The 13,170-nt window shown below is 42.2% G+C and overlaps 1 protein-coding gene across 5 annotated transcripts in view; it reads right to left on the bottom strand.

Moving 5' to 3' along the window:
* MEF2A (myocyte enhancer factor 2A) overlaps nucleotides 1-12,916 on the bottom strand; it is a 42,119-nt gene extending 29,203 nt beyond the window's left edge. For all 5 annotated transcript variants that reach the window (XM_027904268.1, XM_027904265.1, XM_027904267.1 and 2 more), the window contains exons 1-2: nucleotides 12,722-12,916; nucleotides 8,908-9,111 (exon numbers count right to left, since the gene is read on the bottom strand). In XM_027904268.1, the coding sequence (XP_027760069.1) occupies nucleotides 8,908-9,111; nucleotides 12,722-12,775 (258 nt within the window). In that variant the 5' untranslated portion in view covers nucleotides 12,776-12,916. The remainder of the gene's footprint in view (nucleotides 1-8,907; nucleotides 9,112-12,721) is intronic.
* Between the last annotated feature and the right edge of the window lie 254 nt (nucleotides 12,917-13,170).

Genomic DNA, 13,170 nt, shown 5'->3' with positions numbered 1-13,170 from the left:
TTAGAAGTTCTTTAGGAAAAAAAAAATATTATCTCCTACTCGTAGCTTGCCAAGGGAAAAAAAAAAAAAAAAAGAAAAAATCTAAACTGCAATTACAATTCTGTGATATAAAAAGAACGGGGGGTTCTTTTTGGTCCACCTGCCTATGCAGGGTTGTAATTGCAAATATTTCTTGTCCTGAGTTGTTCTTTACAGCTTTCAAACTGGAAAGGATAACAGAAGCTATTTCAAAGTCTCGGTGCTCAAGATAACTGAGTGTTATCAAAATATTACAACGCAAGCCATTCCCAGAGGAAGGTTCAGTGGATTTTAAGGATTTATTCCATTGTTAAAATACGATTCACATGCAAGAAGATGGGAAGCACAAGCTTCAATTACTGATGACATTGTACAGAACTGCCATCTTTTCCACAAAAAAACACCCCAAAAATGAGCAAGTTGAGTAGGACAGCTGAGAGCAGTACCTGGGAAGCCCAGCTGAGATCAGCGTGTGCAGCAGGAAATAAGGAGAGAGGGTCCAACAGATACAGCTCTATTTTTCCTAAATTAAAATAATTAAGAGCACAGGGCTTGGAGGCACAAAGCTCTAACAAGTGTGTCACAATTCCTGGTTTGAGTACTGAACTTCCCAGCTGTGTGTCAAACACACTGCATGTTTGGTTTTTTTCCCTTGCATAACCTTCACTGGGAGTGGATTATTCAAAAGCCAAAGCACCTCTTTGGAGGGTGTTCTGATTTAACAAAAATGGGGTGGGAAATCAAAGGTGGGACCTGGAGACAGAGAGAAAAGGCTGTGGAATGAGTGAAACACGAGTAAGCTTTATTATGTGTAAGTCGTGTCAAAATGGGACAAAGAACTGCTCTGGCATGATTGATTATTTGTCTTTTTCCTGCAGTCAGCAAGGACTGAATTGTAAGTTATTTGCAGGAAAGAGCAGGGCTTTAAATGGCATCAGTTTGTTACGGTTATAGAGGGACAATGTGCAACAGCTTTGATCTGAAAGGTCTTCACCAGATTTCCCAATAAATTTCAGAGTTTTTCATTAAAAATATATTATTCACTTCGTACTGAAGTTATTGGACTTGATGATCTTGGAAGTCTTTTCCAACCCAATCTATTCTATGATTCTATGATTCTATATCTGATAAATATTTCCAGTAAAACATAATTTTAATTAAGTGCCAATTTAACTACCTTGACTGGCATTCCACACTCTGAACTACAGATGCGTAAGATCCAACATGAAATGTTACACAATAGGACATTGATAAGGTGAAATAAGTTTCCCTACCAAGTCACAAAATGCACTGCATGTGTCTTGGTTCAGAGGTATGGGAAGAACAAGAATGACAAGATGTGCTGTGATGTATGACATGATATGGGAGATTCAAAGGTGTGTGTCCTTCGAGGTCCACCTGCAGTAAAAGCCTGGCCATGAACCAAGCACACACTACCTGAGCACAAGCACCATCAGTTTAAGGCCCAAACGTCATCTGAAAGCAAAGGATCAAAAACTTCGAGAGAGATGGAGCCTGCAAAGATGCTGGGATGACCCTGTCCCTCCTCCTGACAGGGATGAGCAGATGATGAAGCAGCAGCACCTCTGCTGTCCCTTCTTTGCAAGGTGGTTCCTCCCTGGGAGAGGAGACTCCCAAACCCACCAGCCTGGAAGTCAAAAGCTGGGCTTACATCAACTCTCCACTGACATCAAGGCTCTGGTGAGAAAGAACAGCCCTTTGTGTCACTGCAGTTGCAGGAGGTGCTTTGTTCTGGGTCTATTCTTTCCAGGCACAGCTTGTGTAAAGTCACTCACTCTTGATTAAACAGATGCCTCGGTCTTTGCTTGGAAATTGCACAGTAAAAATACACTTTTTCTGTCAATACAGGATTTCAAAAGCACCAAATCCTGCAGCAACACAAGGGCTGCAGAACACACGAGACCAGCACAGCTGGAGGAACTCGTTCATACAATAATTCTGCCTTTGTGTGGCTGCCTGCATGAACTCCAGCACTAACAAGCTCTGAGCTGTTACAGATTTTCTTGGAGTCAATTTTCAATCCTACTTAACACAACGTCCCCAGAGCAGCTAAATCCAGCCCTGAGTCCTGGTGGGTGTGAGAACCGGACTCAGTGTGTCTGCCCTGATTTCAGACATAAAAACGATCTCCAAACTCTGGGCAGCATCACTTGGGAAAACATCACCAGCACAGCTGGGAAATGAATGCAGGGTTTCATAACAGAGGAGAAGCACTGCCTGCTGTAGGGCAGAGTTTTTGGGAGACAGGTACCACTGAGAGGCCCTCTGCCAGTATTTGACATGGATCTGGGATCCCAAGGATGTCCACCCCTCACCCCAGGGATGAAGTCATTAAAAATGAGAGCACCACAGCACATTTCAGCTCCCAGCTGGACAATAATCCCAGCTGGAAAGGCACAGGACAGAGAGAGCCACCTGAGCTGCAGCTACCCAGAATTACTGGGGTTAACACACCAGCCAAGCACAATCACTATCAGCAGGAGAAAGTTCCATAAAAAGCTGCATTCTAGACAAACCTCAGGTATCTGTGTGCTTTAAGCTGTGACTAAATCTGGAATTCATCAAAATTCAGAATACCAGCAGAGCACAGTAAATTTAAGACACCAGCACTGTTATAAGAAGCAGAAGAAATGTTGCATTCTTAACCCTAAAACACCAAATTTAATCACTGGTTTAGATTCAAGGGAAGTGCAGCTTTAGAGTATTTGCAGGTAAGCCAAAGAGATTTAAAAAATAAATAAAAAAAAAAAAATCAAAGTCCATCCTACTCCTGGCAATTCTTTATGTCTCAGCAATGAAGGAATGCACAATGACATTTACTAGGAACAAAAACTTTCTAGCACTGTCAGCTCGCTTCAAGTCACCAACAATCTGTCATTTCAAAATAAATAAATAAAAGGACACGTCAACATTAGTCACCAGCATGTCCAAGGCAATTTCAGCACGGGCAGAGAATTAACAGAATCATTTTAAAGCAGAACAATATTCCCAAATTACTTTGGGGATTAAGTGTTGAATGGAATCTCCCAAATTCAAAAGGAGGGGCAGAAATAAGGCCCAGACACCACGAGGAGTGGTAACTGTTCTGCTCAGCACAAAACACACAACGAGTGCCTCCTGTCACTGCGCTCAAAATACACATCTGCCACCCTGACCACATTTTCATTTCTCAAGGGAGCTGCTTCTTCCTAAACCAGGAGTGGGAACTCAAACCCCAAAGCATAACCTGGTGACAAGTCAGGTTTATAGTAAACATTTCTACTAGAAAAAAAATAGATTCAAACTACTATACACAGATATATAAAAATATGTGTGTGTGTGTGTGTGTATACACATATATATATATATATATATATGAGCTTTTGATGACTCATATTCCAGACCACTTCAGTTTTCAAGTATCTTCTCTCTTTTTAAGGTAAGCTCAAAGAGATTTTAGTCCTTAACCATCCATAAATCCTCCTCAATCACCTCCTTAAAACGTCTCAGAGGCATTTGTGTGCCACCTCAAGCTATCTGAAATGTTATATGCAGTATAATTACATTTACATAATCATTTAGCAAATCAAGCCCAATAATGCCTACACTTTCTGAGCATCATGAGCAGATTACCAAGTCCTTTCCTCACTTCACTGAGAACATTTCGAAGCTTCCTCCTTCTTTTCCATGTGTAACACTTATTCCCACAGTGACTGGAGACCAAATCAAGTGGTTTGAACAACACAAAACACATAATATTCCCACTAACACATGTCCTCCCATCAGCCCAAAAGCTTTTTGCTTTTTCCTTTCTTTCCTCCCATTAAGTCTTGCCCACTTTTCTGGCAGTTCTCCACCCAGCAAATAGGAAGGAATGCCAAACAATGTTCATGGATCAGCACTGCCAACCTGCCTGCAATCTCCAGTGTGTGTTTAACCATCAGCATTCCTGGTCCCACCTCACAGCACCATCTCAGTTCTATAAAACTGTGCTGGCATTTCATGTAAATTTGCAGGTTTTAGTCACCCACATTCAGCATCAGTTTTCATCTTCAGCCAAAGCCGGTTGCTGGGCATTCTCTTGCCTTTTAAAACACAGTTAAAAGCTTTCCATGTAATTGTCTTCTGAAGCATTTCAAAGAAATAAGCATTTTTGAAGAATTTGGCCCAATTTCCCCACCCTAATTTTTAGCTTTGAATAGCAAAATATGGAAGCCAAACTTGCTTGTCAAATCCACATCTAGATGGGATACACCAGGTACCCACCAAGGAAGGAAGATCAATTAACTGAAGGTCTTTCTCATCTAATCCACGTATATATTTAGATACAACTCCCAGATCTTCCATTTCATAGGAAACCCACCCAAATTTCAACTAAAAGAAGCAATGAACCAACCAAAAAAAACCACCTCCACCAATAACAGTTCAAAACACACATGTTGGTTATTCCAGGCCTGGAATAAAAAAAAAAAAAAAAAACACCCAGAGAGCTTTTGGTTTATAAACACAGTGTTTCAACACCAACTTTTGTGTTTATGCTCCCCACACTGTCACACTTGTCTCCTGGCATATGCTCCATCTGGCTGGGGAGATGCATCTGCTCCTCCCCGCCGCGGGCTCTGCACGTGCAGCTGAGCTCGCCCCGCTCACCCCAGCCCCGAGCCCAGCCCTGGCACAGGCTGGGACTGAGGAGCAGGGGCCGCTCCTGGAACACCTCTTGGTTAAGGTTTTCTGACAAGGTGGAGACGAAAATGCCCTTTTTTGCATTCTGATCCAGCTGCTTTCTGCCTAAGCTGTGGCAGCACCACCCTCGCACCGAGCCATCTCTGATGTTCCCCCTCTCCACACTCATTTCCTGGGGTAAGATATTTAATATGAGCACCCAAACCACTTGCTGTCCTGAGCATGTTTGCAAACAATAATATAGTTTAGGAGAGGTTTCCTTTATAGTTTTAGTTCGCTGCCTGTTTCAAGGCCAGCTGTCAATATTTGGGGTATAAGCTCAGCCTTATTCAGCACATTACACCACCCTGCAAACACCATCCCGCTGCAGAGCACAGAGGAGGCTCATTAACTGACACCCACCCGGAATTCTCCTGGGCACAGATGCCAACTGGAAAAGTAGGTCACATTTTAGACAGGTTCCCAAAAAAATCAACTCACTGCAGGCTGATGAGGTGATGGGATGGCACAAGCACAACCCACCAGGGCCACGGGGAGGGCAAATCCACCCTGTCTTGCTGCAGCACTCAGGGAACATCAAAACAACAAAATAGGGCAAAGAGAGAAACAGCTGAGCTGGACAGGCAAGAAGAGTCATCTCCAGGCCTTGACTCCCAGGAAAAGTGAGGCTGGAAGAGAGGGAATGGCTGAGCAACTGCTGCTTTCTCGGGAGTCTCATGAAGGGTGGAGGGAGCCAAAATGGAAGTGATACCTTGTACAGAAGGTGTAATAATCTGAACACACCCTGCACTAAAGAAAGCGTCTGTTCATCTCCCTGTATTCCCTCTGGATTTAAAAATGATGAACACTCAAGGTCTCAACTGTCTTTTACACATTAAAACATTCTGTTGACCACCCAGATGCAGAATCCTGATAAAACCTGAAACTATTCCCATTTTGCTCTGCAGAACTGCTACCTTTTTCAGGAAAAAATAATTACTTGTCAAGAATAATCTGTTAGAGAAAAAAAATTTAAAAAAAAAAAAATCCATGAATATTAAAGCATCAAAATGCTTTACCACCTACAGCAAGCCCTTCAAATTCTTCAGTGCAACAACCTGCAACTGTGCCAGGGTGGGTTTGTAAAGCTAAATACACAGTGCTGGGATTTCAGGAATTCAAAGCACACACTGACTGAAAAATCTCAGGTGGGCTTTTTTTTTCTCAATATTCCTACAAGATCCATCTAACCTGTGGAAAAGATACTTTTTTTTTTCCCCCTTTCATGAGGCTTAAAGAAAACATTCCACTATTCACCTCTGGAGTAAACGCCTTTTACAATCCTAAGAACAGTCCTCCCCAGTATCAGTTGCGTTCACCTCCCATATTCCAGAGGGATGCACAAACCAATCTAATAAAAAAATTTAAAAAATCAAAGATCACAGAGGTTGAGATCCAGCTCAAAATGCCACACAAATTCCAGGCCATCTGTCACAGGATCTTCTCCCTTAATGTACCAAATGGCAGGGAATGGTGTATTCCCAAGTACTCTACTGACATTAGAAAACTAACATTACACTAAAATAAAACTTCAAACTTCCAATTCCAGCCATTCGAAAGTCTGACTCTGCCAAGATGGCCTAAAAACCACCTTCCTTACACCCACAGCAGTCATTGGGTACCAGGGAGCTACCAAAGGGAAAAAATTCCAATGAAAAAACCCATGGCATGAAATAGGTCAAGAAATGAGGTTGGGTTGGGTCAGGCTGGAGGGGTTTTGAGCCCCCTGGCCCAGTGGAAGTGTCCCTGCCCATGGCAGGGGTTGGGAAGAGATGAGCTTTAAGTCCTTTCCAACCCAAACCAGTCGGTGGTTCTCAAACCAACCAACATTTTATTGATGGGTCGAGTGCTTATAAATTGAGTGGGGGGAAAAGGAGGGCGAGGAAACATCAACAGAAATTAAAAATGGGACCAATAAATACACACAAGTCTAGGACAGCAACAGAGCATTCACATCTCCAGTAACATGTACAGTGAGAGACATAAGGGCACGCATCAAAAAAATTCCCAGCACTCATTTAAGATGCCAGTGCTCTCCCTCCCACTATGTTTTCCCAAACATTCCAGCAGCGACAGAAGACACCAAGCTCTGGGCATCTAAAAGCAATTCCTCTGCCAAAGCTGAGCAGGAGACAACTCTGAGGGGAAGTTGTCTCATCGATTTCACTTAATCATCCACAACATTGCACCGAAAATAAGGAACAGCAGATCTGTTCCTTCCCTTCCACGGCTCCTGGGCTCTGTGGCTCCTCAGCTTTCCTGCAGACCCAGCCAGGACCACAGTGGGGCCACCCCAGTGCCACGGGGAGCCCACACCACAATAAATGCCACTTGTCACGTCCAAGGAGGAAAGGGAATAACTAAACTCTTCACTAATATCTAGACATCAGCTGTAACTCATTATTGCTTCTTCCGATTTGACAGATTTCAGGCTTGTTTCTTTTCTTGTCATTTTCATTTGTTAAAATAGAATTTCTACAGGAGTACAATAAGGAGAAGCCATTTTACACCACCCTTCCAGCGTGTTTCCAAACTGCTGGGGGTGTAACTCAGCCTCTGCCACACAACAAGCACCCAGCAATCCAGAAAGAAAAATAAACAAAAAACCCAGAAACATTTCACAGCCAGACCAAAGAGCACACAGGGCTAATCTGAAGAGACAGGAAGATGCGCTCCTGAATTACACTATGTTTGAGGAATGGGAGTGAAGTCCCAAATGCCACACCAGTGCAACAGAAAATCCACTGAGGAAAGGCAGGAAGAATCTGCAGATGAGTCCCTGCACGTTCCCCCAGAGCACACGGGCACTGCCATGGGGAAAAAACCCCTCCAACTGAAAGAACCCAAAAAAACCCAGGCAGTCCCTGTGCAGAGTTACTTTGAAAGAGCCCTCAATCCTCGTGGTGTGGAGAAGCACTTTTACCACGAGTCAGAACACCAAGAGGCCTTGGATGCAGAACAAGACTCAGCCTGGCTTTCACCCCTGTCTCAAACACAGTTCTGGCACAATCAAAAGCTCATCCTGAAATTATCAGGTTTCCCCCTCCTCTGCAGTGGCCATCCCTTATTTATGCTAATCCAGTAACTCAGTAATAAGCCTTCAACTCTTCCTGGCTTTGTATCATCCCTCTCTTAGAACTCAGGGCTGAAGACAGAAGTTGGGGAGGGTTTTTTTTTTTTCTGATCACAAAAGACAGCTGACAAATTAGCAGAGAATCTTCTCAGGCAGAAATAAGGCATTTGTGTGTATCTCAGTTTTGTCAATCTGATTCTTGCTTGAAGACTCGTTTACAAGATCAGCAAGTATCATCCCTGTGCTCTGATCCCTTGGCAATAGGCTCTTCAGCTATACAAGGCTAATCATTATTCCAAAATCATTCCTAAAAAGCAAGGCATTTGTTCTGAAGACAAGTTCAGAATTTAAATGAAACCCTTAAGTCAGCCACCTGTTTTGGTCTATTTACAGGACTGCTGGAGACACGACTGATCTGAAATGCAGCTACAGTACATCAAGGCTCCAATTGCCAAGAAAATCCTTGAATTCCACTGCACCTAATTTAGAAATTATGTACTGAAAAGAGTTTCTATTTAAAGCACGAGCATTATAAAAGTAGATGAAACCAATACCTTTGAGTAAATATATTCATGCCATTCTATTACTGCAGAAACTGCAGTCGCTCTGCTGCTGGTTTCACTCACATAAAGAGTGAGTGGACACATTTCATTTTGTGTGTTCCACAGATTCTCTTTTTTTGTTTGGTTGAGTTTTTGGGGTGGTTTTTTTTTTTTTTTGACCTTATTCTCCATCCAATTGATTTTTATTTTTTTTTCCCCCCAATTAAAACCCTGAACAGCTCTCCTCCTCCTCCCACCCCCAAGAGGAACAACCATCTTTCACACCTCTATTTCCACTGCCAAATGCGATCGGAACCGAACACGCTTCCCAGAAACTGGCAGGGGGTGGAGGGCAGATGGGAAAACAACACGGCTGGAAAGACAACTTAGTGCCTCAGAGAAACCAGGCTAAAAGCAGCAGTGCACATTTTATCACAAAGGATTTAATAACTCGAGAACATCTGGTTAAAAGATGTTAAAATCAGTCTGCATTGCTCTGCATTTGAAGGACTTAAGGAGATAAAAGAGTGACGTGTCTTTTCAAATTGTTACCTCAACGATGTCTGAGTTGGTTCTGCTTTCGTGGGGCTCGTTGTACTCTGTGTATTTTAGTAGCACTTTGTCCATGTCAGTGCTGGCATATTGAAAGAGTTTGTTAGAGCTGTTAAAAATGATGAGTGCTATTTCACAGTCACACAGTACACTCAGCTCGTAGGCCTTCTTCATTAACCCAAACTTCCTCTTGGTAAAGGTGACCTGGGGAGGGAAAGAAGAAAGGTTTGTTTGTTGTGCACAACACGTGGCAAAGGGTCTGAGGGATGGTAAGTCAGGGAATTTTGAGCCTGCGCTATTTATTCCTGCCTTCATGGGCACAAGCTGAACAGAAGAGCTGACTGTAAAATCTGGTGTCCCTTTTAGGGCCCAGAGGTCTGTATTAGACTGAGCTAAATAGTCACAACCTCCTAATTTTTCCACTGGTAAACAACCACCAAGGAGAGTTATATCTGCCTGTTATTTCCTTCTCTTCAACAAATTTCCAGGTATCACAGTATTTTCTTCCGTATTTTCTAATAAAATTGAGGAAAACAGCACCATCAAAGGAAGTAACACTGTTACTATGATATATGATTTCTAACTATGCTGAGTTAACAAATATTCTTATTTTGTTGCTATTGAGTCATCTAATCAGATTCACTTACACTTCTGACTTATTTTCTGCCACCTGGAAACGTCATGAAAACAATTGTTCTGTCCTGTTAGAACTGCTGGGGGGGGGGGGGGGAATAAATCCATTAGAGACCATCACAAAGGAGCATTTGCCCATCAGGGAAGGAGGAAACAGTTATAGAAGTTACCACTGATTACGGAAAAATAAAAGGTTTAAAAAATTATTCCCTTCACAAGACCCCAGTTAAGGCTATAAAAGTACCAGTGCATGTGACACAGGGACACTGAACACAGGCACAGAGAGGTACCACTGCTCAGCGTCTGCCAGGAAAAAGGCACCACAAACAACATGTGTGTGTGTTTAATGCACGTGGATTATTTTAAATTCCATTTTCATTTTAGAACTCAAAAGAAAAAAAAGAAAAAAAAAAAAGCTAAATTAGTTCTGCAAGTTGTTGTTTTTTGGTTTTTTTTTTTCCTTGCTGTTTAGGATCGCACCAAAACCAAAACCATGGCTCTTTATTGCAGGTCAGTGAATTTCTTAGCACTGTTTTAATATTCCTGAGCAAAATAAAACGGGTGAGGAGGAGACAGCAAAGGCAGCAAGACTGAGCTCCTTTGATATCTAATTTACTGCACTGGATTCTCTTCAGCTTAATGAAGATAAATGTCCTACAGCTCATTCAAGCAGATAAGGCTGCTTAATTAATAATACAATGACAGTCTCCTGACAATTGTAATCCCCTGGAGTAATGGTCTATATATTCTGTTTTGAGCTCACATACAGTCCCTCAGAAAGAAGATGCTTCTGACAAAACAGCAGTTTCCCTTCCCACATAAATGACATGAACTTATTCTGTCTCCTTCTACTTATGTTTTCCAACAAAAAGCCCTAAACATGATAATAAACACCCCAACAGGACATCACATGCACGTCCATGAGTGTGACCCCCCTGACCAGCTCCCTGTGCCTCAGAAAACCTGACAGGACACACCTGAACACACCCCCAATTCCCTCCTTAGCTGGGTCAATGAAAAAAAATCTCACAGCAAATATCTCCCAAATGCCCAAAGCATCAGGGTGTTTTATTCTGTTAAAACTCCATAGAGTGGTTACCAAAACCATGGGACACCTGTTGGGTTTGAGATCATCAGTACCTCGACACATAAAAATAAGATTCCACTAAAAAAAAAAATATTAATCTCAAGAACTTTTAAAACCAAGAAGCAGTATGTTTGCATTTCTGAGTTTCCACAGGGGAAAAAAAAAAAAAAAAACATAAGGCAAGTCTAATTCAATTTTTAAGTTATGGCCTCAAACCTCTTCCTAGTCATTAAAAAGCCCAAAAAGATGTTGGCCAAAAACCAGCCAGAAACAAAGCTAATAATTTAATCTGCATATTTTGCTTCAGTCACAGTAATGGTACAAGTGGGCTAAAATTTGACACAAATGCATTGATTCTCTTCCTCTCCATTGTCTCAGTCTGAACAATGAGGGGGGGGAAAAAATCCCCTTGAAAGAAAGAAAAAAACACCTCAAAGTTATGGTAGAATATAACGATATTTGGATTTGGAGCTGAACAAAACAAAGGTTGTGCAACTCACACAAAAAAAAGTTTAAAAAAGGGGATGAGGGGGATCGGTTTCCACCTCTTCAGTGTCCCTTAAATTTCAGAGCAAAGCCCAAAAAGCACCCAAGTTATTAATTCATCCCCTTTTACTACGTGTACTTGAGACATTTATCTCCATCAAACACAACAGTCACTGGGTGATTAAAGCTGTTCAAACACAATACTTGGCTGGCTCCCAAACTCCAATAATACTTTTCTGGCTATATTTAGACTTCTCAGCGTTTACATGGCTTTAAAGTGATACAGGGAGGAAAACAACCCTGATTTCACAAACAAAACAAAAGGGCTCTGAGCTGATGTGTCAGCAGTGAGAGAGTCCCGTGGAATTCGGACGCTGCCCCAACAGAAGCTGGTGCTCAGAAGTTAATAAGGCAAATCAAAGAGCAGGAATGGGGGTACTATATAAATCCATGTTTTCTAGGGATCCTGAATTCTGGGCCACTTGGGCACCAAAAATATGACAGTAATACTGCAGAAGGTTCAGGGGTAAGGTGAAAGAGGTGTGGAACAAACTCTGTATTAAAACAAGTAAAGAGAAAAGGCTTCAGCCTGAAAACCTGATTTTAAGAGAAAATAAGCCAAGGTGGCAGAGCTCACCAAACAACAGGAACGTGGACAGACTATACAGGGAGTCACTGCTGCTCTACCACACCAGAGTGTGGGATAACCGAGGAACTGGCAGGACCAAGACAAAGGGTAACGAAAAGGTGTTTTTTGAAGCAACAGGTAACAGAGCTGTAAGAAATTCTGGACAAAGGGTGTAAATGCTGCCACGTTTAAGGGTTCAGAGGAGAACTGACCAAGTTCCCTGGCGGGGGAGTGGGGAAAACAAACACAAAAAAATCCATTAATGGTTACTAAATATACGGAAACCACATCCAGGGCTCAGGAAATCCCTGAGCTAAGAATAGTTGGGAGCTGGAAGAGGATTAGAGTGGTGTAACATGTGCATCTCCAGCCCACACGGATTTGCCTGTGACCGTCACTGGACAGGAGACGCCTTCGCTCTGGGCCACCAGGACTGTCCTAAAGATCACGTTCCTACGATAATTTTCCTTAAAAATGGGAGGTTCCAGATATCCCTCTAATATAATTTCAATATAAAATTCAAATTTATTTGGTATCTCAATTAGGAATCAGGAAGTGAAGAGGCAATGCTGCTGCTGGAGTCACGACCCTCTGGGACTTCCCAAGCTCTCTGTTGGGGCAAGGGCAGCTCCAGTAGAAAATGTTCCCAGAACCAACTGATCAAGTGAGGTGACTGTTCCCAAACACTCCTCCAGTCTGCTGGGAGAACAGCCCAGGGTACCACTTCAACAGGAGCAGCAGTTTTACAGTAAATATGATTTAAAGTGGTGACTGGTATTCCTTATAAAGAACAGTTTTCCCTCCAACAGTTGTAAAACATAAATAAGACATTTCTTATTCACGTTCTGGCAATGGTATCGATAGATAAGATGGAGAGAAAGCTCAGCTTCAGAATAGTGAATTAAGATGAATGTATTCCAGCTTTCCATTAATTTGGGGGATTCCTGATGAACTTGTTCATGCAGATCCTTGTTCCTCACCTGCCTGTTCCGTTCATCCATTATTCTCGTGATCTGTATTTTCTTCCTCCCCATTTTTGGCCTCCTCTCTCTTTTGCTTTGCAATCCAGAAATGTACTAATCCAAGGAATGTCCCTCTCCAGTATCCTAACACATGATACAGTTTTCTTTTACTCTGTCTTCAGCTTGGGAAACGGTTCCTATTTCTTCTTATAAGCACCTGAAAAAAAAAAAAGAATTGAAAAAAATGAATCGATAAATTAATAAAGGGGAAGCACCATTAAAAACCTGGAGGGCCATGAAACACGAGAATCATAGAATTTCAGTGATAAATCAAGTATTTTCATGAGTAAAAGATTATACTACAGACTCTGCTCCCATTAAAGAGACTCCAACTGGTTTGCAGCTTTCCACCTACAAACTACACAATTAAAATGACCAGTAATTCCATGCTCTTTCAACTGGATGCC

This window comes from Empidonax traillii, unplaced genomic scaffold, assembly GCF_003031625.1.
Source record: "Empidonax traillii isolate 1590-97213 ecotype Southwest subspecies unplaced genomic scaffold, ASM303162v1 scaffold1030:size276291, whole genome shotgun sequence".
In the NCBI taxonomy this organism is placed as follows: Eukaryota; Metazoa; Chordata; class Aves; order Passeriformes; family Tyrannidae; genus Empidonax; species Empidonax traillii.
The sequence above is the reverse complement of the archived record's forward strand: the minus strand, read 5'-3'. Positions and strand labels throughout refer to the sequence as shown.